This window comes from Bufo gargarizans, chromosome 3 (genome assembly GCF_014858855.1).
Source record: "Bufo gargarizans isolate SCDJY-AF-19 chromosome 3, ASM1485885v1, whole genome shotgun sequence".
Lineage (NCBI taxonomy): Eukaryota > Metazoa > Chordata > Amphibia > Anura > Bufonidae > Bufo > Bufo gargarizans.
In genome coordinates, this window is record NC_058082.1 from 289,059,992 (window position 1) to 289,087,689 (window position 27,698).

The 27,698-nt window shown below is 38.6% G+C and overlaps 1 protein-coding gene across 4 annotated transcripts in view; it reads left to right on the forward strand.

Annotated features, from left to right (window-relative positions):
• TBX4 (T-box transcription factor 4) overlaps positions 1 to 24,041 on the forward strand; it is a 170,931-nt gene extending 146,890 nt beyond the window's left edge. For 3 of the 4 annotated variants that reach the window (XM_044286597.1, XM_044286598.1, XM_044286596.1), the window contains exons 6-9: positions 10,168 to 10,320; positions 15,541 to 15,629; positions 19,370 to 19,629; positions 22,569 to 24,041. In XM_044286597.1, coding sequence (XP_044142532.1) covers positions 10,168 to 10,320; positions 15,541 to 15,629; positions 19,370 to 19,629; positions 22,569 to 23,191 — 1,125 coding nt within the window. In that variant the 3' untranslated portion in view covers positions 23,192 to 24,041. The remainder of the gene's footprint in view (positions 1 to 10,167; positions 10,321 to 15,540; positions 15,630 to 19,369; positions 19,630 to 22,568) is intronic. The other variant, XM_044286599.1, reaches the window with a different exon arrangement.
• The last annotated feature ends 3,657 nt before the right edge of the window (positions 24,042 to 27,698 follow it).

Genomic DNA, 27,698 nt, shown 5'->3' on the forward strand with positions numbered 1-27,698 from the left:
GTGGCATCAGTGGGGACCATAGTTACCCCAAGGGGAACTCGCCTGTCCACCCAAAATGTGGAGAGACTGACCTTTGTCAGGATGAATTAGGCGTGGATCAGCCAGGATTTCCTCCCACCAATGCCTGATGCATCAGATTAGATCATCCATGCTGCCTCACCCAAACCTTGACAAAAGAGACCAGTTTCTTCTGGCTACCTGACTCAGCTTCTATTCTGATGCTGCCACCCGCCTGATGCCACACATCTGATGCCACACATCTGATGCAAAGTGCTCCTTCTTACCCCCACCACTGTCAGCGGGTACTGTTAGTGCCATCCACCTGCCCACTCTGTTACCGGGTCACTCTGTCGTCTCCTGATGCTGCTGCTACTTCCATACTATGTCACCTTCCACTCTGTGGCCTCCTCATGCTGCTGCTGCCACCTCCACACTCTGTCATTGTGCCACTTTGTGGTCTCCTGATGCTGCTGCTACCTCCACACTATGTCACCTTGCTACTCTGTAGCCTCCTCATGCTGCTGTCACCTCCACACTATGTCACCTTTCCACTCTGTGGTCTCCTGATGCTGCTGCTACCTCAACACTATGTAACTCTGCCACTCTGTGGCCTCCTCATGCTGCAGCTGCCACCTCCACACTCTGTCATTGTTCCACTCTGTGGTCTCCTGATGCTGTGGCTACCTCCACACTATGTAACCTTGCCATTATGTGGTCTCCTGATGCTGCCAACTCCACACAATGTCACCTTGCCACTCTGTGGTCTCCTGATGCTGCTGCTGCTACCTCAACGCTATGTCACCTTGCCACTCTGTGGCCTGCTCATGCTGCTGCCACCTCCACAATCTGTCATTGTGCCACTCTGTGGTCTCCTGATGCTGCTGCTACCTCCACACTATGTCATTGGGCCACTCTGTGTACTTATTATGCTGTTACTACCCCCACACACACACACTTCATGACTGGGCCACTAGTTTGTTTTTTTGGCCTTGTTGACATCATCATTTATTTGACCTTTCTTCTGATGTCAGAAGGAAGGAAAAAATGAGACACACAATGAATCCTGTCTGTTTAGCAGCTGTAAGGCCTATATGGTCCCATCAGAATTGGCTTATGATTTCGTAGCCAAAAGAGTGGGTACAAAACACAGAGTACATGCAAATATTCCATTCACATAACATCTCTGTTTTGGATCCACTCCAGTATTTTTTTGGCATTAGCAATACTGATGGATTACTGACCAAATGCTGACCAAGTTAAGGCGGAAGCTCAACAGACATGATCCGTTTTTTTTGGGGGGCTATTGTGGTGACGGATCAGAGGAAGGGCAAAATAATCAGTAACGTCAACACAAACTTACTGCTGACACCCTTTCCACTCTGTCAGGGGGGCTCTACTTGTTTAATAGAACAGGTTCTGTAGACATCTATGTGGTATCAGCTGACGACGGTGTAAAAGAAGTGAGCTCTTTCACGTTATAGTAGGATCTTGGGCCTCTGCACGGTTCTTTATATCAGACGCTAACATTGACCTGTAAGGTTGAGTTCACACTTGAGTTTTTGGTCAGTTTTGGCCCAGTAACTACAATAGCAGATTCCAAATTGTCAATTCTTCTTTGAGTGCTGCAGGTTACGAGTGTGGTGGGTCCTGTTCACACTGAATTTAACTTCACAAGATAGAAACCGCGCTGCTCCTCCACATGTGCCACTCTGACCACTTCAGCAAATGTAGACTTTCAGAAATGCACCAATCACTGTTTTAGTGCTCCACACTTCACTGTTACTCGTCTGTCCTATAGTTGTTAGAACGAAAGGAGCAAAGAATAGTGTAGCACCGCAGTAGATGTTTTATATCAGCTTTTATTATACTCACAAGGATAAAATGAACATAGGCGCATCAAATATTTAGACCAGTTTCCCGTCTGTCACTCAACCCGGGTTTCACCTTCACTTCATCAGGGGTTCCCCTGACGAAACGAAGGTGAAACCCGGGTCGGGTGACAGACGGGAAACTGGTCTAAATATTTGATGTGCCTATGTTTATTTTATCCTTGGCCCCATAACTACCCAAAGAAGTGAAGTGTGCAGTGATTAAAAGAGCGACGCCTGTCATCTGCGTGTCATACTGACTCAAGGTATTGTTTAACTACCAACTATGCATGTAACTGCAAGGCACAGAGTTCTACAAGATTATGCAGGCTCTCTGCAGCCAGGAAATAGCTGTTTTTATGCAATTCACCACAAATTAATTCTGATGGAATCAAATCTTTTCGGAAAATTAGTCGAACCGACCGAATCGAATTATTGAGAAATTCGCTCATCTCTAGTTATAATGCCATGTCGAATAGCGGATCTCATCAAATATGCACTCCTAAACCTGGCACGGTTTCTGTGACTCAGTCTCACCATTTCCATGCAGTATAACTAGTATACTCAGTGGAGGCCTCTGCCTCCCATCTTATGTAATCAGAGATGCAGTCTTAAACTTAGTGCTGTCTCTGGGCAATCTGCCGCACTCCAACTACAACTCCCAGCATGCATACTTCCTCTGCTCTTCTCAGAACTCTCATAGAAATAAATGAAACATGCTGGGAATTGTATTTTCACAACAGCTGGAATGCCACAGATTGCCCACCCCTAGTATAGGAAAACCATTTTGCCATGTTTGGTCTCCTTCACTTAACTACTATTGGGAGCCATTTTTGTATCATTATATCTTTAGGAAGACATTTGGCGTTTTATAATAAGGACTTTTACTCTCCTATTTTCTGGTACTATTAGGAATTGCTTGCCCTGTGCATTTATTTACCTGCACTTGGGTGGCTCTATTTAGCCTGGCATGTGCATGTTGATATCGGTGCCATAAGGGTGACCTGCCTGGCATCTGCAAGTTGTGTGGCTAGGTGGTGTTTTGCCTACAAACCAACTAAGTCCTAATGGATATTTTCTCAACAAGGCAGTCCAGTCTTATTTGGATAAGCCTTAAATATTTGTGTGGCATTATATCTATTTAATGTCTGACATCCATACCCACAATATGCAAAGATGGCATTTTTATGTAAGCTTTTTATGTTTTTAACTATTCCTGTATCTACCTTATATGTTTAAGTGGAAAGTAATGTTGGATAGTATTGTTCCTCCCCTTTACAGACTCTAAAGGACCCAAGGAGGACTATTGTGATCATACCTTTAACATAGTGATTTTATGTGAATCATTGGTTGATATATTATTTATCTGCAAAATTAATTGTCTAATATACCTAAGCAACAATTAGCACTGTGTGCATATTAACATTGATGCATCTATGCTTTGTAGTTAAATATGGATGTTCAAATAAATGTAATCTTTGTTTTTGTTCCTGTATTTGCCTCCTCCCAAACCAATGGCATTGGAGAAACGCATTGGCAACTTCTGGAGATGCCAGAGTCTGTTCAGCCTCTCCATAAGGGACATGTGTGGCTCTGTAGGAGTGTTTTTCATATGTATTTCTGTATGTATACATTTTGAGGTGTAGGTTGGTGGGTGTTTTCCAATAAATATTATAACTACTATATACATTATTGTTTTAGGAGTACAATTTATGTACATAAACGTTTGTGCATTGTGTATGGCTGAATATGTAATATGTGTGAGCCATGTCATTGTTTTGAAGAACATTATTATGCAAAAAATATTTTCTTCTCTGTTGAGTAGTTTTTTTTTAGCATACTGGAAATAAAGTTATTACAGTACATGGTGCCATCCGCTGGAATTATAGTGCCTTTGTTGCTGAGAACTAGACTTGAATCTGTCTCCACAAAAAGGCTGCTGGAGTTTTAGACTTCCCAATGGAACTGTTCTCAGCTTTCTCCCTCCTCTCCACTATCCTAGAATAAAATAGTGCCTAGGATATCACATTGTAGAGGAGGGAAGAACGTTTCTTGAACTTGCCAAGAGCAAAACTTAGACTCCAGCTGCCCTCCAGAATCAGGGAACAAGATATTTGCAACAGAGGCACAATAATTCTGGTATGATGACTATACATTTCCAATATATAGCCATATTTGAGTTTAGAACTGGATGGTCACTTTAATCATTTACTTGCCAACTTATAATAAACCTCATTACAACTGTTTATTTGCTTTGTGGTGTTATTAGACTACAAATACTCTATTGGTGCATTCTCTGAGGTTGACTTACACTACTGATGGACACTTTAAGGTAAAGCCCTTTAAGATGGAGGTGAGAATTTTATATCCTGACCACAGACGGAGTCATATTAACATTCTCACATTTTTGTCATGGTGTGAATGTGCTATGCAATTTGATGAGAATAAACTACTAAAAATAACAGTACTACTATTGAATAGGGAAAACGTTTTATTGGCTGTTACTCCTAAGGCCAGATGGTCATCAGCTTCTGCCTTGTCTGAGACACAGATACTTGTGACATTTAATACTCATACAGTTCATATAAATATAGCATACAAGCCAATAGTTCTACCATCATTCAGGAAAACAAAAACTATGTTGGATGCAGGTCACTAGATTCCATCTTCTTTAGCATTCAGTTGACTATTGATTTCATGCTTGGGGATTCTCATACTGTATTAAGTCAACGTTGGCCATTTAGATCTTATACTACAGTAGCTGCTTTGTTATGAGAGGCTGAATTTTATAATTATCTCATTAGCATGCAAAAACATTTACATAGAAATATTCTGCGTTATTTGTTAAAGGGGTTGTCCGGATTCAGAGTTGAACCTGGATATAACCTCATCTTCACTCATTTAGCATGTATGAGTGGAGCATCAGAGCATTTCTTGCTCCAATGCTCTCCCTTGCCTTGCGCTGCATCATGCTTCCTGGGCTTTACATGAGTATGCTAGGCAAAGACTTTTTAGCAGTGAGCCCAGTGACATCGTCGGCACAAATGATAGGTCTTATCACACTTCCCTAGGCTGTTTTAGAACCTAGGTCAGTGCTATAAACCACTCATTTGTGCCAGTGACATCACCAGGATCACTGTGGAAGCTTCCGCCTAGAATAGTGAGGATGTAAGCAAAACAGACCTTGTCCTGAGCAATTCAGCACAGGGCAAGGGTAAGCATCGGATTGAAGATGAGGTTATGTCCAGGTTCAGTTCTGAATCCAGACAAACCCTTTAACTTTTCTTTGGCCATTCAGTAAAAAAACTATTTTTATTCCCCTCCCCAAATTACTTATTTTAAAACTATTATAATTTAGAATGTATATTCAAATTCTACAATAGTACTTAAAAAGCATAAAATAATTAAAAACAAAAAATCCACAAAAAATATCAATGAGAAATTCAGAAGTGCTTGTAATTTTATTGCAATAATATCAAAATAAGGTACTTAATAAAGTACTTGCTCTACTGTATATGAATGGCAGCAATCCAAAAGTCACTAAATGAAACAGGCATGTGATTCTCCTCATATTCCACATGCATCTACTGTATCTTGTATGGACCTATTCTTTAATATATGCCTTTTTGATCGCTTGGTGTTGCAATTTTTGTGTATGTAAGGTGACAAAAATGGCATATTTTTTTACACTGTTTTTATTTTTAGTCTTTTAAGGGGTTAGATCATGTGATATTTTTATAGAGCTGGTTGTTACGGACGTGGAGATACCAAATATTATTATTTTTTTAAATGTATTTCGCTTTAGCACAATAATAGCAGTTTTAAAACAATAAAATGATAGTGTCTCCATGTTCTGAGAGCTATATTTTTTTTCTTTTTTGGGCGATTATCTTAGGTAGGAGCTAATTTTTTCTGGAATGAGGCGACGGTTTTATTTATACCATTTTTTGGGACATACACCTTTTTGAAAGTGTTGCACTTTTTGTGATTTTAGGTGACAAAAATGGCTTTTTTTTACACTGTTTTTATTTATTTATTTTTTATGGTGTTTGTCGGACAGGGTGGATTATGTGATATATTTATAGAGCCAGTCATTACGGACGCGGAGATGCCTAATATGTTTTTCAGTTTTTTATTATAAAATAAGGGGAAAGGGGCTTTTTTTTTCTTTTTTTACTTTATTAATTTTATTACTTTATAAATTTTATTAAAAACACTTTTTTAACTTTTTTCTTTACTTTATTTCTGATGTTCACTTTTGGGGGTCTGCTCCCCTCTGCATTGCATTACAATACATCTGTATTGTAATGCATTGACTGTTCGTGTACTACAGTGAGTACTACACAAACAGGTTGAGCTCCTCGGCACCCGTAGAAAGTACGTCCCAATGCCGTGCAGGGCATTTGGCAGCCTCTGCACGGCATCGGGCTGCCTTCTGACACATCTAGTCCTCGCCACAGCAGCGCAGGGACTTGATGCGCTCACTCACCCAACACAAACCCCTTCTATGACGCGGTCAGTGCGGACCGCGGCATAGAAGGGGTTAATTCACCAGCATCGGCTTTTACAGCGATGCCAGCGGATACAGCAGGGGCCTGGCTACCAGGGACTGCCGGGCCTCTGCAGTGATCATGCGTGCACCGCTCCGGTGCACACCCGATCACCTCAACGTACTATTATGTCAAATTGCGGGAACGCAGTAGTTTCCATGACGTTGGGTTAAATCTATGTTTGTTTAGCCACCTAACAGTTTTGCCCAAGCTCTGCTGCAGATTTGAGAAAATGACTTAACAATTCAGTCAGAGAATGGCTCAGGCAGCAGGGAGAGGAGGGAAGAGGGACTGCTATAGCTTCTCATATCGGGATTGCTAGCAGCTAGAGATATGGACATTTCAAGCTTTAAAACAAGTCCAGAATCACTACTATCTTTACTATTTCCTGAGATATACAGTAGCTGTTTGAAATCGAATTGGGAGTGAAATCAATGAAACCTGCTTTTACTTTCATTTTCAGCTTCATTCACTCAGTCATCCTGATTTCTAACAGTTATATCTTTCAATATAGTGGAGATAGTGGAATGAAGGCTTGGAATGCCAGCTTTCAAACAAGACAGCGCTAGGGTCCTGGGTTCAAATCTGACCAAGGACAACATCTACATAGAGTTTGTATGTTCTCCCTGTGTTTGCATGGGTTTCCTCCAGGTACTCCGATTTCTTCCCACACTCCAAAAGACATACTGATAGAGAACTTAGATTGAGCCCAATTAAGGGACAGTGTGAAGCTAATGTCTGTAAAGTGCTGTGGAATATAGTAGTGATATACTTTTTACTAAATGTCCCCATATATATATATATACACTCACCTAAAGATTTATTAGGAACACCATACTAATACTGTGTTGGACCCCCTTTTGCCTTCAGAACTGCCTTAATTCTACGTGGCATTGATTTAACAAGGTGCTGATAGCATTCTTTAGAAATGTTGGCCCATATTGATAGGATAGCATCTTGCAGTTGATGGAGATTTGAGGGATGCACATCCAGGGCACAAAGCTCCCGTTCCACCACATCCCAAAGATGCTCTATTGGGTTGAGATCTGGTGACTGTGGGGGCCATTTTAGTACAGTGAACTCATTGTCATGTTCAAGAAATCAATTTGAAATGATTTGAGCTTTGTGACATGGTGCATTATCCTGCTGGAAGTAGCCATCAGAGGATGGGTACATGGTGGTCATGAAGAGATGGACATGGTCAGAAACAATGCTCAGGTAGCCTGTGGCATTTAAACGATGGCCAATTGGCACTAAGGGGCCTAAAGTGTGCCCAGAAAACATCCCCCACACCATTACACCACCACCACCAGCCTGCACAGTGGTAACAAGGCATGATGGATACATGTTCTCATTCTGTTTACGCCAAATTCGGACTCTACCATTTGAATGTCTCAACAGAAATCGAGACTCATCAGACCAGGCAACATTTTTCCAGTCTTCAACAGTCCAATTTTGGTGAGCTTGTGCAAATTGTAGCCTCTTTTTCCTATTTGTAGTGGAGATGAGTGGTACCTGGTGGGGTCTTCTGCTGTTGTAGCCCATCCACGGTTGTGCGTGTTGTGCCTTCACAAATGCTTTGCTGCATACCTCGGTTGTAACGAGTGGTTATTTCAGTCAACGTTGCTCTTCTATCAGCTTGAATCAGTCGGACCATTCTCCTCTGACCTCTAGCATCAACAAGGCATTTTCGCCCACAGGACTACCGCATACTGGATGTTTTTCCCTTTTCACACCATTCTTTGTAAACCCTATAAATGGTTGTGCGTGAAAATCCCAGTAACTGAGCAGATTGTGAAATACTCAGACCGGCCCGTCTGGCACCAACAACCATGCCACACTCAAAATTGCTTAAATCACCTTTCTTTGCCATTCTGACATTCAGTTTGGAGTTCAGGAGATTGTCTTGACCAGGACCACAACCCTACATGCATTGAAGCCATGTGATTTGGCATTATTATCATTGTACTGACACACAGAATAAAGTTATCACGAACGCTGTTGATAAATTCCTTTTTATCTTTCCCTCTAAAAATAAAATAATAAAAGTTATTTAAGACACTGTATGTACCAAAAAAATCCCACAAAATATAAAAACATTTTTAGAAGAAAAAATGAAATAGTTGCAACTGTTGGAACAGTGAAGGGGAAAATGCTTCTGGTCCTTAAGGCTAAAATTAATTATGTCAACTAAGGCTACTTTCACACTCGTGTCATGGACGGATCCGTTCAGATATTACAACCATCTGCATCCGTTCAGAACGGATCTGTTTGTGTTATCTTTAACATAGCCAAGACGGATCCGTCTTGAACACCATTGAAAGTCAATAGGAGATTGATCCGTTTTCTATTGTGCCAGATTGTGTCAGAGAAAATTCCATTTGGCTCAGTTTCAGACAGACAAAGCGCCTCTAAAGCAGAATGGAGACTGAATGGAGGCAAACTGCTGCATTCTGAGCGGATCCTTTTCCATTCAGAATGCATTAGAATGCAAACTGCTCCGTTTTGGACCGCTTGTGAGAGCCCTGAACGGATCTCACAAACGGAAAGCCAAAACACCAATGTGAAAGTAGACTAAGTGGTTAAAAGTGCACCAACACAAAAAATCCTGCAGGGCAAGGGATTTTTGGTTTACATTTTTACACTGTTAGGCGGAGGCTTCGGCCTAGCAGTGTTGTCGGTGACGTCACCAGCACTAATGAGCGGGCTTTAACACTGCCCTAGCCTGTTTTACAGGGCAAGAGAGAGCATCAGAGCATGAAATGTCTGGGTGAGGAAGCTCAATGGGATTGTTATTTCTGCTGCAGCTCAGGGGATGTGTCCATTATGCTACTGATTTTTCCCTATCACAGCTCAGGAGGCAGTTCAAGGATCAAACTGAACATGTGTGGCCATCTCAGTCAGCCAAAGAAATAATGGGGAAAAAAACAATCAATAGCATGTGGCTCTATACAGATACATTTTAGTGAATAACTAATTTTTAATTACATCCAATTACAAAAGTATTCAGATCCAGGTGCTGGTTTGAAATCTGCAGAATATTTTTTGTTGGACAACCCGTTTAAGTTAAATATTTTTTTCGACATTTATTGCTATTATTCTCCAAGACTTGTTATGCATTACACATTCTTTTAGCCTTAATATTTTTATTACACCAGCATTAAAACTGACTATAGATGTAAATTGTTTGTTATTCTGATTCCACAGATGGGGACATTTATGTTTAGCCATTTATTATGTGATCTGACAGCATTCTTTCTTTTGAAAACTATCGGAAAAATTGCTATGTCTTGCTTTATATACAGCACCCTTAATCTAATCTGGAAATATAAATGTATTCTGGAATATAAGGGCTTGATGAGGCTAATGGGAAAAGCATGGCTTTACTTTGTTCATCCAGTTATATAAAATCTTTTCGCTAACTGAAACTTTGGTTTCAGGAGAATTTTTTTTTTTACAAATAAAATGTCCTTCATACAACAGGATCTACAGTAAAACAAGTTGTTACAACATTCTAGAACTTGTTGGAATTTTTTTATAATTCATATGTCCCAAAATTGGTCTCTCAGGCGTATAGTATACTACATATACAGTACTTCAATAATGATGTTCTATGTACTTCAATGATGTTCTTTATTCTTCATGTGTATAATATTGCACTTCCTTCTGATGAAGATGGTTTATAGATAAAACATACTCACATGATGTACATGTATATATTTGCCATTTATTTGCTTTTTTTATTTCAGATTATTTTAAATTCCATGCATAAATACCAGCCGAGGCTACATATAGTCAAAGCGGATGAAAACAATGCATTTGGATCCAAGAACACAGCTTTCTGTACTCATGTATTTTCAGAGACATCCTTTATATCAGTGACCTCTTATCAAAATCACAAGGTGAGTAAGAGTACACAGCTAAACTACCTGTACACTAGAGAATTTAGGCTGCTGTTGCCTGAACAACTTATCATTGAGGGTTGACCTGTGATGGTTGTCATTCTGTGCAACAGTAGTTTGGAGTAGTGTTGAGCGCGAATATTCAAATATCTAAATTTTTAAGCGAATATCGGCACTTCGCTAATTCGCAAATATTTCTAATATAGTGCTATATATTTGCTATTTTGAATATTTGTTTTTTTGTTTTATTGTTACCCTAGCTTTGTCCAAAAGCAGTACTTTTAAGAGAGGATTCCTTGCTCCCTGCTCACTCAAGTCAGTGCCCGTTGCCACCTCTATCTACTTCCTGTGCACATGGAGCGTCCCCATCACTATGGGAACGCCTCCATGCTAGAATGTACTGTCGGATGTGAGAATCAAGTTGCAATCGCAATGCAAATAATATAACTTGAAAAAAATCACATAACTATTTTAACTTGTACCTGTTTTACAATAGTTGGCTTTCTTGAATTAGCAAAGATGGAGAATATTTCGTTTTGACTAATAAATATATTCGTCATCCTCACTAATTTAAAGTAATTTAGTAAACCAGGTCTAAGTTAAAATCGCATTGCGATTTTAACTTGTAGCTGCTGCTGGGTCTCTAACCCTGGGTTCACACTTGAGCGTTTTACAGCGCGTTCCTACGCGCTGTAAAACGCACAACAAGGAGAAACCAATGCTTCCCTATCAGCATGGTTCTCACCTGGGCGTTTTACAGCGCGTACGATCGCGCTGTAAAATGCCCGACGCTCAAACAAGTACCTGACCCTTCTTTTGAGCGTTTGTCGCGCGTTCCCGTACAATAGACTTTCGGGAACGCGCGACAATGTGTGCACGCCTGTCTCTGTATGCGCGCTTGTAAACGCCCATACAAGCACGCATACAGAGCGCTCCTTTCGGAACGCTCAGGTCTGAACCCAGCGTAAAGGAATGGGTCAGCTTGCTAGAATTAACGAAGTTAACGAATATGGAATCTAGCAGTGCTAATTTGTAATCGCAATGCGATAATGTTTGCGATTATTATTAACCGCATTGCGAATCCAACTTTTATTATCCACTATTCTTAGATATAGTACTATATTCGTTATATCCGACCGTTAATTCTCCCAATACCACCATTATCAAAATCGCCTAAGTTGTAATCGCAATGCTATTATAACTTAAATTGAGGAAGATGTAGAATACTTCGCTATCTTCGTTGATGTAGAATACTTAGCTATCTTCATTGATGTAGAATACTTCGCTATCTTCGTTGATGTAGAATAAAGAATACTTCGCTATCTTGATTCTTTTATTAACAAAGACATAGAATATAGCGCTTTATTCATGTTAAATCTAGATCTCCAAGATTAAAGAATAGGAAAGTTGCCTTATTATTAAGTTATAAGGCAATTAGAAGTTATAATTTATAACTTCTAATTCTAAGCTTAAAAATTGCAATATGCAAATTATTAAATTGCATATTAATCGCGATAAATACAATATTCACGAATATTCGATGAATATAAGATGAATATTCAAACACTAGTTTGGAGGTGGGTATGTCATTGGCATAATCGTAAAGTTGTTCATGATCAACAATAGGCATGCACCAACTGCTTGTGTCTTCTGCTCTGGCCTTCCCTACCTCCAAACCACTGTGAGGATCACAACTTTCACAGATCAACCCTGAATGATAAGCAGTTGGTGCATGCCTGTTGTTGGTCGTAAGCCAATTACATAACTAACAACAACCAAGACAATTCAACATATTAGACCAACATTTCCACTGAACTTTATCCATAGTCAGTCTGTCATAGTCAAAAATGTTTTAACTGCAGATCTAATGTGTCCACTAGGCTGAAGAACAGCTTTTACCCCAAAGCAATCAGTCTCCTAAATGCTCGGAGATTATTGCCCCTTCCTAGGATAAAAACTACCACAGACTGAAAGTGACTGCTGCATACATGAACCCATGATGACCTCTTGTCTGCAGTGGTGTCTGAATCAGTGTGTATATATACTCACAAGCACTTCCTACTTTGCTCTTGCTATATATATGCTGTGAACTGTGAATAGTAATGCTTTCTAGTGCAATGTTTTTTTTTTTTTCTAGTGTAATGCTTTAGTTTAAATGTCAGTTCTTGTTCCTCTGTCCATAGCATCTAGGATTGCTCCAAACAACATTTCATTGTATTGTACATTGTTTTACATTGTATTGTACAGTGACAATAAAGGCATCTTATCTTATCCTTTATGGCGATCTAAGGCCACTACTGTATGTACTACTGTAGCTAACCATAACAAATTATTTTATTCAAAAGTGTTTTGATGTGTAAATACTTTTGGAAAAATTAATATGTAAGGGCGCTTATGTTTGTAGAAATTTAGCATCTTTGTAGTTATATCTACATGGTGGCAGATTATGATCATTGTCATTTTATAGGCTGCATTGAAATTATGTATTTCTTAAACATTTGGAAATAACAACATAAAGTAGGAAAATGTGTCCCTTCTGCAATAATGACTCTGCAACCCCATAAAGCCTCATATGTCATTCAAACATAGCAACAAATCTAATAATGATGAGAAAATCTTGGTCATAAATCTAAGGTGAAAAGTAATTACAGCACATGTATTTACAGAAAAGTTATGAAGAGGGTGGCCATAAAACTCCAGGTTTACAACTCTGTCAAATCGAAGCACATATTTAGGAAAGTGAGTTGGTACCTAGTAATTATGGAATCGAATGCTGTGCCATGCAGAAAAACTAAGCAGATGCTTCTCTACTCACCATATGAAAGATAAATCAATTGACATTTATTATGCTGCCTAATCTGACACCATTTTTTTAACTTAAGTGCATACCACTAATGATTTGTAACCTACATAATCTCAGTGTATATAACAGTGAATATTAAATCACTTGTCCTTGGATTTCTTTTAAGAGTATCTCAGTAGTACTATTGAGATATTTAGAAACTCATTCCGTATGGGGTCACATTGAACTTTGTTCAGCATACAGTATTTTGAGTTTTTGGGACCATAACAAACCAGATGCAATAGATGCAGTTCCTAGAGATGAGTGAATCAATTCTACATGAATCCAACAGAAGGTATCTTCTACCAAAAAGAGATACTTTTTTATCATTTTAAATAAAATAAAAAATCTGACAGTGCAGTGTGTTTTATTACCACTTGGCTATTCACCATTTACCCATAGTTATATATGTCACTGTCACTTTGTTATTACTAAAGCTGTATTGGCACTAAAGAGCTTGAAAGGTGTTGGAAACAGCCCTGGGAGATCTCAGACTGTTAGACACAACTCTTCAGGATAATTGGGGCACTTTTGATTTGGACAGAACTGAATCTGACAATCGATTCGACAAAATTTTGGGAATTTGGGGAATTATGGTTACCATAGTGATGATGACTGCTTTCCTGCTGTCAAATGACTTCTTCTGGTCCAGAGAAAAGGCCTCTGGCATTGTATAGTGGTCTAAGCCACTGGGCCAGGCACTCTCCTGGCCTTCCACAAACACTTCTGATGTAGCTATCATCATCATTGGAGGTACCCTATGTAGTATGTTCAAGCATTTTAAAAGCTTGGAGCCTCTATCACAAATTCAGAAATTCTTGATGGATAATATAGCACTGCATTTTTTCTGTCAATATGACTAACACCGTGACAGAACCCAATAGACTTTATTATAAGTCTATGGGGTCTGTTGGTGCCATTACTGCTTCAAAACCAACTGTTGGATTTCTAAGAGTCCTACTCTTTCAGTATTGTTTATTTATAATATTATTATATAAAATTAACATAATAGCTTCTAGCCTCTTATTCGTGTGAGGGAAGGAGGGGAGGGAAATAATAACCCAAAGAGTAAGTTCGTATAGAAAGTCATAGTTGCAGCCTTGTGACCAATGAAAAATGTCTGACCTGGTCTAATTTTCTGCATAGCACCTAGTCCTTCTGTTTAGTTGTGTAAGACCTTGAATTTTGCAAGATGAGTTGTAGTTTTTATAGAAATCATTTTGGAGTACATATAATTTATTAAATTACTTTCGGGTTTTTTGGGGGGATGGGGATAAAGCAAAACTGCAATTTCACCATTTTGCTAATTTATTTTTGACGGTGTTCACTAAGTGGCATCAATAACTACATTCAGCGGGTCAGAGTGATTCCGGTAATAGCAAATTCATGTAGTTATACTATATTACTTGAACAATAAAATAAAAATAATTTTACGTTTTTTTACTTTGTTTTCTGTGACTGATAAATTAACTGCAAATAAGTCAATACTATCTAGAGCAGTTTGTGAGCAACCTCCAGCACTACAATTTCTAACTTCCATTTAACATATATATGGAAGTTTTAATATTAGCAAAGTTAGTGGGCATGCTGGGAGTTGTAGTTGGCGTGTCAGACATTGCTGACCCCTGATCTAGAGGCTGGAAAAACCCATTAATGTTTATGAGAAAAAAGTTTTATAGTCAGCAGGTAGCTATGTTAGTTTACTATGTTTCTCTAAAAACAAATATACTATAGTCACTTACCAATGTACAAGTCACCACAATTCCTATACACTATCAAGCACAAGACCCAGTTGAGTACTTCATTTCTTTGCTTTATGTTTCTTACACTAAATATGATTTATTTACAATGTTCAACTTTTTCATTATTCGATACAGTCTGTTCATGTTCAGCTCTTCTCTACTCTAACTGTGTAAGTCCGGTTTGACCCATTGTGGCTTCTGGAGGAGTTTTTAATATAGTTTTAGCTAACCCTGTGACTCACAAAACTCTATCAAAACTGTTTATGTGAATCAGCTTGTCATCTGACGTCACACTCCTCAGTTTGGAGAATTGATAACACAAATGTATTTCATTATCTTACTTACAATATTGACATAGTCCATAGCGCTTTATGGTCACTCACTGCCCGCTTTATGGTCACTCACTATGGTCAATGGAGCTAAGAATCTAAATTCCCTATCAATATGTCTTTCGATTGTGGGAGGAAACCCACACAAATACACAAACTCCATGCAGATGTTGCCCTTGGCTGGATTCAAAACTAGGGCCCCAGCACTAACAACTGAGCCACTATGCTGCCCAGAAATGCCTGGAATCTTATTTTATATACTGTTGACTACTATTTATATATAGTTGTGTGTTTATGTCTTATTTAGATTACACAATTGAAAATTGAAAATAATCCTTTTGCCAAAGGCTTCAGAGGAAGTGACGACAGTGACTTGCGTGTAGCTCGTCTGCAAAGGTACCAGTCATAGACTAACTAACCACATATATACAGTGAGAAACAGAAGTATTTGAACACCCTGTGATTTTGCAAGTTCTCCCACTTAGAAATCATGGAGGGGTCTGAAATTCACATTGTAGATGCATTCCCACTCTGAGAGACAGAAGAAAATAAAAAATCTGGAAATCACATTGTATGATTTTTAAAGAATGTATTTGTCTTGCACTGCTGAACACAAGTATTTGAACACCTGAGAAATAGCAAGAATTCTGGCTCTCAAATACCTGTTACTGTGCTTTTAAAATGTCTACCTCTACTCCACTCATTATTCTAACTTAGTAGCACCTGTTTGAGCTCTTTGAAGACACATGTCCACCCCGCAGTCAGTCAGACGTCGACTACTACCATGGGCAAGACACCAGAGACAAAATTGTGGACCTCCACATAGCTGGAAAGGGCTACGGGGCAATTGTTAAGCAGATTGGTTAAAATAGATCAAATTTTTGAGCAATTGTTAGAAAATGGAAGAGGCTAAAGACGACTGTCAGTCTCCCTCAGACTGGGGTTCCATGCAAGATCTCACCTCGTGGGGTATCACTGATGATAAGAAAGGTGAGGAATCAGCCCAGAACTACAAGGGAGGAGCTGGTCAATGACATGAATAGAGATGGGACCACAGTTTCAAAGGTTACTGTCGGTAGAACACTACGCCGTCATGGTTTCAAATCATACATTGCATGGAAGGTTCCCCAGCTCAAGTCATCACATGTCCAGGCATGTCTGAACTTTGCCAATGACCATCTGGATGATCTAGAGGAGGCATGGGAGAAAGTCATGTTGTCAGATGAGACGAAAGTAGAACTTTTTGGTCTAAACTTTACTCGTTGTGTTTGGAGGAAAAAGAAGGATGATTTGCATGCCAAGAACACCATCCCTACTGTTAAGCATGGGGGTGGTAACATCATGCTTTGGGGGTGCTTTTCTGCGAAGAGGACAGGATGCCTGCACTGTATTAAGGAGAGGATGAATGGGGCCATTTATTGTGAGATTTTGAGCAACAACCTCCTTCCCTCAGTCAGAGCATTGAAGATGGGTCGTGGCTGGGTCTTCCAACATGACAATAACCCGAAGCACACAGCCAGGATAACCCAGGAGTGGCTCCGTAAGAATCATATTAAGGTTCTGAAGTGGCCTAGCCAGTCTCCAGACCTAAATCCAATAGAACATCTTTGGAGGGAGCTGCAACTCCATGTTGCCCAGCGATGGCCCCGAAACCCGACAGATTTAGAGGAGATCTGTGTGGAGGAGTGGGCCAAAATCTTTGTTGCAGTGTGTGCAAACCTGGTCTAGAACTACAGGAAACGTTAGACCTCTGTAATTGCAAAAAAAGGCTTCTGTACCAAATATTAACACTGATTTTCTCAGGTGTTCAGCAGTGCAAGACAAATAAATTCTTTAAAAATCATACGATGTGATTTACTGAAATATTTTTTTAAATTCTGTCTCTCAGAGTGGGAATGCACCTACAAAGTGAATTTCAGACCCCTCCATGATTTCTAAGTGGGAGAACTTGCAAAATCGCAGGGTGCTCAAATACTTATGTTTCTCACTGTATAAAACATTAATACATTTTGAAGGAAGAGTGAAAAATTAGAAGCTAATTTAGGGGAGCGATGTAAAACTTGTTCATGTTCCATCTGCTAAAAACAGAAGGTACTAAATGGGTTAAGTGTCCAGATGATGAATGTGTACTGTTCTTTTTTTAGTTGAGCCATTGACTTGACATGAGAACTGGACCAAAGTAGTGCATGGTAGAATTTTCTCTACACAGACAAAGGTCCATGTTGAAAATCAAACATGTGAATTGAACCATATGGCAGTGTTCAGTCGGTATGCTTCTGAATAGGCTCCTAAGTACTTAGGTTCTCTCAGAATGATTTTAAATGGATGCAAGCAACTTGTCCTAGAATGTGAGGTGTACTGGTTGCCTCCACTTGCAGAGCTGCCTCAAGGGGTAATGGAGTAAGGTTAAACTACACTGCTCTAGAATAGATGGCAGTAAAGGGATCCTGCCTATGACATACCATCATGACTAGGCAGGTTGCTGGCAGCCATTTTATATCATTCCTGGAGAACCCCTTCAATGTTTTCCTTCTTTATGCAGAAATCTCTTCCCATTTTCAAACATAATATCTCTAGTGGGGTTACTAACACTTTTGTTGTCCATTTGTTATATACAGATTATTTATCTAAAAATGCAGACATCATGTCCATTCTGTAGAACATATTCTATTCTTGTCTGTTTTGCGGACAAGTATAGACATTGTTACAATGGATCTGCAAATATAGCAGATGCTATACCGATGTGACACGGATGGCATCCGTATTATTTGCAGATCTGTGTTTTGCGGACCGCAAAATACATACGGTCATGTGAATTGGGCCTTAATGATGAAAATCATATATAATGCTTGTGGTGTGACCGGGATGCGGATAATCACTAAGAAGGAGATGGTGCTTTATTAGCAACTACCTTATAAATTTTTTGCACCAAAAGTCAGCAATATATGGCCACTCCACTCGATAAGTTGCAGCTTGTACGTACCACACAATCAGTCTGCCATTAGACTGCCTTGGTGGGAAAGGCCAGCCCTACTTAAAGGGGTTTTCCAAGACTTTATAACTGATGAGATATCCTCAGGTCATCAGTATCTGGAAGGTGGGAGTCTGACATCTGAGATCCCCGCCGATCAGCTGTTTGAGAAGGCAGTGGCGCTCCTATGAGCACTGCGACCTTCTCACAGCTTTTACTAGGCCAGTGATGACGCGTTCATCAGTCATATGGCCTAGGAGCAGCTGAACCCTATAGAAGTAAATGAGGTTGAGTTCAATACGAAGCACAGCTGCTATGTATGGTTGCTGTGCTTGGTAAGCTGCAAGAAGGCCACAGCACTCACAGGAGTGGAGTTGCCTTCTCAAACAGCTAATCGTCGAGGTCCTGGCTGTCAGACCCCCACGATCAGATACTGATGACCTATCTTGAGGATGTCATCATTATTAAAGTCATGGAAAACCCTCTTAAAGGCTTGCGACCCAACACATCTGCACCACTCTCCAAGCCAGCTACTGAGGCTGCTGCCATGACCTTTCCTATCACTAATGTCATCTGGGGTTGTTAGTCATAGCCAAAGCTCTTAGCCATAGCATATGCATGTTTGTTTCTAATCTGTGAAGACAAAACTATTGACTATTAATCTGCTTCATTTTTTCACATTTTGGATGCATTAGAACACAGAAAACTATTAGTTGAAAAGGTACACATACCCTTTAAAAGACATTTATGAGTTGTGTCAGCTTAATAGAACTAGTTTAGTTAACACATCTAGTTAAGCATATGTGTTAACTTTGCTATATCTGTAGATTATACTTGATGCATACTAACTGCAGCTAGTTGAATTGTATAATCATAATGACTGGCTGTGGACACTTCTTGGAATCCATCATGCTTGATTGTTGATTTCCATCAAAACCAGAAATTATAAAATAGTTGATAGGATCTTACAGTATATTGTATTTTTTTTTTCTCCACAGTTGAATGGTTTTATTTACATTAAATAACAGAAAAAATCACATATTTTTAATAGTTTCTTGTTTGGTAGCAAAAGGTTTTTAATTATTTATGTGACACCTTGTCAAAGTTTTGTCTGTAAAGTTTTCAGAATTCTGCCAGTCATTAATAATCAATATTTTTTCCCCAGTAAAGAATATCCTGTAATATCTAAAAGCATCATGAGGCAACGATTGGTATCAAGTCATCCAGGGCAGCTAACAAGCAAATCAGATCTTAGCGCGCTCCATAGTAGCCACCAAGGTTTACAGCATTATCAGTATGAGAATGGGGCACACATGCAGTTTGGTGCAGCTGATGCTCAAGATCTACCGCTCAACTCCTTCACAGCTCAGAGAGACTCCGGGCTCTTCTATCACTGTTTAAAAAGAAGAGGTATTGTACAACTAGGTTGGGTGAATTTTTAAAGATTCATTTATTTAAAAAATCAGATGTGTATTGAATCTCCAGAACTGACATATTTATATTCAATTCTATAATTAATCTTAGACTGGGTTCACATCATGTTTTTCCCATCCGTTTAATGTATGCAAACATCTATATGTTAAACAGATGCCTCAGACTGATGCAATACAGTGGCATCCGTTCCCCATAGAGTTCTATTGAAAATATATATAATTTTTTTCAACTTATATTTTAAATGAATGGGAAAAACATGATGTGAACCCACCCTTAAAAGAACACTAGAGGCAAAAGTCATAAACTGTGATTTGCTCTCTATGTGACTTCATGTCACTTTAAGAATAGCTCTTACTTAGTGATCATCTGAGCTCCCACATTGTACTGCTTTCTGGTTTGAGGAATCCAGTATAATTTTGAGTTTAGTGTACTGTCTGAACAGAGGATAAAATGTTAGATATTTAAAAGGCATGAAAGGGTAATTAAAGCAAAGTATGTTTAAAGACATTCAATGGTAGATATACAGTAACTCTAAAGGAGAGTTGCCAATATGTTATGCAGAGGCAGAGCTTCCCTTTGAAAACTAAGAAAATTTTGTATAATTCCTTAATATGGTACGTTTTGTAGTAATACTATTTAAAAGCTGAAATAAGTTTTAAGCTGTTTTTTTGTTTTGTACTCACATGAATATGATATGAATTTATCTTTTGAGTTTCTATGGTGTAAATTATAATAAAAAAAAAGTGTTACATGTTAAAATCATAGTAATGAATCAGATACCGTACAAATAATAATCAGAACAACAGCTAAAATGACCATATATAGGGCTAGATTTACACATGTGGTCTTGAAAGAGGATCTGTTACCCATTGATGCTGATGTACTTAGTGTACTTGAGTCCAGTTAAATACTCCAAGATTTTAGTTGGTGTTTTAATGAGTCTGGTGTATTCATGAGCCAAACTTAAATGGTCATTGTGTTTTCTCACAACTTTGCATAAATCAATAATACAATTGAATCTAAGAATATTTTTGATATATATTATCGGAGGAAAACACCTTGTTCTATACTTATCCTCAGTTTTATCCCCTTATCCTTTTCTACATTAACATTCTTTCTGAATTTTGTATGAAATCTGTCTTGTAAGACAAAGACAAGCTGCCTGCTTACTGAAGATTGAGATTACATAATCCCATAGAAGTCTACGGAGGGGGAGGAGAAGGGAGGAAGTGCAGAAAGAAGCAAGTACACAGATGGCAGACACAGCAGATTCAGCAGCTAATAGTGAGCACTATATCTTACCCAAGTGCTTTATTCACATCTATACTGCTCAGTAGTACGTCTCTGTAATATCCTCTATGTAACTTCTGAGTGATTCTGAGAGAGTGAATGAGTAAGAGTTAGGAAGTAGAATCTCCTGTCTCTGTATGTTCTTTATGGGCAAACATAATAGTCTTAACCCACTAGCTCAGCAAAAACAGAGAATTAGAGATGTGACCTGCAAAGAAGGAAACTGCAAAAATGGCAGATACAAGATATATAATTACCAGATTTACTGATCTAATTCATGTATGCACTTATTCTGAAGTGTTATTTGAAGTATGATCTCTGCGTTACTGTACTGAGCAGTGTGAGATTTGATCAGCATCAGGAGAGGGAGTACACTTAAAGGAGGTCTCAGTAAGGTTAGGTGGGTGAAGATTACGTTTAGCTCATCAACACATCTGACTCATGAGCTCTCTCACTCTCGAGCTCATGAGTAAGTACACCAGCTGCTTCAGGTCTAAGAGATCTATTTAATAATGTATCAAGTTTGCATTATAAAATCTGGGAGTAGATCCTCTTTTTTGCGCTTTTATAGAATTTTCAGTGTATTTGTTATAATCAGGTATGAATCCACAAAGAAGGGATAGTATAAAGTAAACTCAGATACTTTTGACTCTTTTTTTGTGTCAATTTCTGTATTTGGCTCAAATAAATTGCATAAAAAAATAGTATGTGTGACTCTAAAAATGACCGCTGATATAAGACAATTGGCTAGACAATCATTGGTTGGCTTTAAGTTTACATAATTCACTCAAAAACATGTTTAGCTATGTGATGTATATGTATTATTTCAATAGGAAAGGGTGAAATAACCAGTTGCTAGATGCATCTGGTGCTGCTTATCTATTCAAGAAAAAAGAATGATTGAACAGATTAAAATGAGGCATGCTGATCCTACACAGGACACATCAGGGGTCAATTGAGATCCTATTAAAATTGGCAGGGTCCTCCAACAAATATCTATAAGCTTATCTCTGTAGCTTGAGAATATAACATATATTTGAATATATAAGATATCTTTATTGTTTGTGGTACATGATTTATGGATATGGGATGAACCATCAGTCTAAGCCAATATGACTAACTGATAGAACATTAAAAGCCAAACTAAACACAACAACATTTTATTAAAATCATATGAATATAGTTGAGATCAGGCAAGAAGAAATACATAGAATAATATATGATCCTGATATACAGCAACTGCCCTGTCATAAACAATAGACATAAAACAATTCTGGTGCATATTCTGTATAGCATCAATGCTGAAATAAACCCTAAACTACCTATAAAGGGTTGAAAGAAGTGAAAATTCAATGCTTCTTAGGGTCTATTTACACCGGATAGTGTGCTGCTTCTATGCTGTGAATGTAAATGCTGTTCATAATGACATACTCTTGTGGAAGCTGCTGTTAGCAAATGAGCACACAACCCAACTCTTCCCTGTCTGATCAAAATGATGGTAATGTACATTAGGTCCTCAGCTTTGTGTATTAAAACTACTTTTCATAGGGAGTTATAAATTGTCTGTGTGAAGTAGAATCTTTTAAACTCTTGCCACATCTGGTGTACATTGCCTTAAGTTTTAGTTCTTTCTTTTACAGAGGGTGCCCGCCACCTTGAACTTCCTTGCAAGCGATCTTATCTAGATCCCTCTTCTTCTATGGCAGATGATCACTACTTTCGATCACCTCCACCATACGACCAACAGATGCTAAGCCCACCTTACCGCAATGAAGTGGCACCAAGAGATGCTTGTATGTACTCTACTTCTGGAGCAGAAATAGCAGGAGTATCAGGTGTTGATGATTTGCCTCCTCCACCACCACCTTTAAGTTGCAACATGTGGACTTCTGTTTCACCATACACAAGCTATAGTGTCCAAACAATGGAAACTGTTCCATACCAGCCTTTTCCAACTCACTTTACCACCACCACCATGATGCCTCGTCTTCCCACAATTACAAGCCAAGGATCACAGCCACCAAGTGAATCACACTTCAGTGTGTACAATCAGCTTTCTCAGTCTCAAGTACGAGAAAGAGTTCCAACCTCATCCTTTCAGAGAGAGAGAGTGCACCCATCTTTATGCGAAAGAAAGCCCCCATCACCACACATAAACACAGCAAATGAATTTTTATATTCACAAAGTTTTTCATTATCTAGAGAATCTTCACTACAATATCACTCTGGCATGGGGACAGTGGAAAACTGGACTGATGGATGACTGCACTTCCGACATATACCATATTTGAGTTATTCTCTATTGACCCAGACAATCTGATCTGTTAATACCTGTGGGTAACCTGCACTTCGGTAAACTTTTGCCTATGAATCAAATGAACATTTATTTTTAGTCAAAACAGGGTAAATCACCCCATCTAGATGTCTTGTTAGTTTAATGGATGAATTATTGAGTTAACCAAGACAACTATTGAAAATACATCAAACTAACTTGTAGAAATTTCCTGGAATCACTAAATCTTTGCATGCTGAATAGCTATTTATACCTATATATGTGTACATATATATATTTTTATAAATATATATATCACAAATGCAAGCCACATGTCTGATGAAGCTTAGCTAATAAAGTTGAGATGCTTAATAAAATTGTGAATGTTACCATGGTTCATGGAGACATCTATTTAAGATTTTTTATGATGATATAAGAAAAAACTGCGTGAGAGAAATAGCATATATATATCTACAGGAAGACACTTTATGAGAAATCCAGCTTATATCAAACAACTTGACAATGTTTCTCTTATACTTGTTAAATAGCATGGACTTTATGCTTACTAAATGGAAAGCTAAAATGCTATAAGGCAATTGTTGATGATGTCATACCTCTAGTTGTCTTTTCATTGATCTCTATTTACAGTATGTGTCGAGATATGGATATCTGCAGCTAATGTAAAGTCTAGATTTTATTGTCCTTTCTTACTTTCTTCCATCACTCTTACACATCTACAGAATGATACCGACATTTTTCAGACATATTTCCAGGATAGAAATGTTTTTTTTTTCATTGGTCATTGTTTTCTGCTGGAATAGTGAATAACATTAAACTTATGTTGAAAATATATCTGGTTGACTAATTAGTTGTTGTATTACAATGTGCACATTTTAGTATGGCCTACATTGCATAATTTATAAAGGTAAAAAAATCTGTGACATTTTGAAATGTCCATGCAGAGATTGCAGTTGGATGCTAATCGTGCAGCTGCAGAAGCAGGGAGCCTGGACTCCAGCTGGACTCCACTTCCACATCACTCTATACATAGCGCCCAATGAGATCAGACAGCAATGCTGGGAGTCTGTGGAACTCTACAGAGAGGTTGTACAAGCACTTATACTTTTTTCCTCCTGTAAACGTTTTACTTGCTTCTTAGGTCTATTAGGCTGGTCTCTTAGAAGTTCCATGTAAAAAGCCCTAAGCAATGGTGGAAAATGCCAATTTGTTTACAAACTTAAATACATAAGGATAATGGTGCACAGTTGATACTCATAAATCTGTTGAAGGGTCTGCTTTAAGTGATTTTAGTAGTTGAAATGTGAAGCACTTCATGTGATTATAGATTAGACAGGACTCATTCAGAATAATGTATTATACCAATGTTATGAATATTCTATAGGTAACACAAAGACCCTTGCAGTTCTACTGAAGCTTCCCTCCTATGTAAAGTTGCCCATACACCTTTACTAGCTGTTAGCCACCAGCTAATCTTCCCAACTCCCCTATACATATGCACACTTGTTTTTGTTGCGCACGCATGTGTTCTCAACACAGATTAGGGAGTAGGCTGCTGTAAGACTCTGGCAGGGGCTTATCTCCCTTGAGAATAGTATTGAGTGCTGACATTCAACATGTCTGATTCTTCATTGAAGAGAGTCAGCGCACTGAAATACACATAAAATAGTTGGTTGGTCCTGCCAAAGTCATTGGATTTGTCTGACCTTTTCCTCACCTTTATCTTTTTGAGATAAGATCAACTAGTTTATGATTTAGTATACTTTTTAAACTCTGGTCACATCATAATACAATGAAAAAGAGAACAAAAGAGACACAAATCAGAAATGGTATTTTTTTTAAACAATAGACATAGAAAACCATTTTATTTAGAATTTTGGCTGTTTTTTTCAGCTGTAAGTATACCATTGAAAATTACATAAAAAGTATTGTCCTCCTGTACCAGTGAGCACAGATATAACTCCTATAGTGATAGGTAATCCATTGATGTTTTACAGCTGCTGTGAGGGGATGATGCTATCTGTTAGTATAATAGTAGGTTAGTATAACTATGATAACACATGAAAGCTCTATTGTTCGCTTGATAGGCCTAGATAAAGATGCCCACATAAGAGCATTGCACTTATCAGTGTGATTTGTGATCTATTTCAGTGACTCGTTCCCCTTCCCTCTCTGGCTACAGTGAATGAGAAATTCAATCAATTCTATTTACTGTGCTAAAACTCCAAAAAAGAATATAAAGAGCCAGGGCAGGAAGTAGAATACATGGAGTGATTTCAAAAAGTTATATTCATAAAACCATCCATTTTTGTAAAGAATAAAATGACCTAGGATATTTACAGAGATACAACTCCTATATAAATAGGTAATCCAGCTGCTATGAGGGGATGATGTTATATGTTAGTATAATAGTAGATTATTCGAATTATGATAAAGACATTACAGCTCTAATTGGTCTCTTGATAGGCCTAGATAAATATTCCCACAGAAGAGCATTACACTTAGCAGTGTGATGCCCTAATTGAGTCACTCATCTCCCTTACGTCTCTGGCTGCAGTTGCTGAGAAAGTCAAGCAGTGCTGTTTACTGTGCTAACAGTCGATAAACAGAAAGTCAAAGAGGCAAGGCAAGAAGTAGAATGCATGGAGTGACTTCTATAAAGTATGTCCAGAAAACCATCCACCAATTTTTGTAAAGAACCCAACACTATTGTATACATTGTATTTATGTATTTACTGCTAAGAGTACACACCAATTCAATGTCTAATCTTCTGTTGATTGTATTCAAAGTCACATACACTTAAAGAATGGGTTCCAGGTCTCATGATATGTAGATAGATCGATAGATAGATAGATAGATAGATAGATAGATAGATAGATAGATAGATAGATAGCTAATTACCAATTGCTATGTCAAAAGACATTTATATTTAATTATTTTTTAATCTTCTGCTCAGCAACTTGCATCAGCTTATCATTCGGTTCTTTGAAAATATCCACAGCAGAACACTGAGCTAACTCTATGAAAGTAGTTCTGCCAAATATTCTCCAGAGCATGCACAGTCATTACAGAAATGGAAATAATGTAAATAGAAATCTCATTTCTCAAGCCTTATGTGAATGTTTAGGGCTGCTCAACAGGTCTCTTCAGTCTGCCCAGAATCCGGTCATGGGTGCCTTTTAAACCAGTTATATGTTTATTAATATAAAGCATTGGAGCTAATGAAAAAACGGAAAATGTCTGTAAATTTAATGTTTATGTTAAGAGTTACTTTTATATGAGCACTTTTATTAAAAGCTGCTTTCATTATTGGTGCGTCAGTTAAAATTATGTTTAATTTTAGAATATGTGTAAGCAAATCAAAGTAATTAATATCCCTTAATATGTAGCTCTAACCATAGCTTAAAAGTTTCTCATGTCCTTGAATTGCCATGTGCAGTCAGAAGGTACAGTGTTTGTATTGCAAGCTCAGCCATTTGCTACATGAACCTTTTATGTCTCAAGATTCAAAAGAAAGAAGTGTTCATCATATCTTGATGGAGGACATGCTTGGTGTCTCATCTCCTTGCAAGCATAGTTTGCATTTTTCGTCTTAGGATAGCCCAAGATGTGACCAATGTATTAAACGAATTTCGCATCTCTAAATGAATTTGGCACATTCACTGCAAAAATGAAGGATTTAAAGACAGACATTTTCTGGGATTATCATATTGATGACCAATCCTCAGGATAAGTCATCAATTTCAGATCACCTTAGCCTCCTTGCGGGTCACCAAGCACAGTGTCGTCCATTTGAAAATGGCTGTGCTTGGTATTGCAGCTCAGACCTTTCACTTGAATGGGACTGAGCTGCATCTAGGCCAAGTGACAAATGAACATGATGTCTCATGGCCTAGGAAGAGGCCTGACGGCTCACCAAGCGCCTCAGCCTCGTTATACAGCTGATTGGCAGGGGGGTCCCGTAAGTCTTACTGTCCCTTTGGCTTTAGTCTCTAAAGAGGACCTTTCAGTAGGTCATAAAGTTCTATCTGTGCATACTATCATTTTACTGCTGGCTCCATGAGCATTTTGCCATTATTCCTAACTCGATTTACTTCCCCCTTTCCCCATCCCCCCTCATTGCTGAGCAGAGACTGAGGAGAAGCTTAGGCTGAAGAGCAGCTACAGCCAAGAATACAGGTTAGGCTACTTTCCCACTGGTGTTTTAGCTTTCCGTTTGTGAGATCCGTTCAGGGCTCTCGCAAGCGGCCCAAAACAGATCAGTTTTGCCCTAATGCATTCTGAATGGAAAAGGAACCGCTCAGAATACATCAGTTTGGCTCTGTTCCGTCTCCATTCTGCTTTGGAGGAGGACACCAAAAACGCTGCTTGCAGCGTTTTGGTGTCCACCTGGCGAAACTGAGCCAAAAGGATCCGTTCTGACACACAATTTCTATCACACAATCTGGCACAAAATAAAACGGATCCGTCTTGGCTATG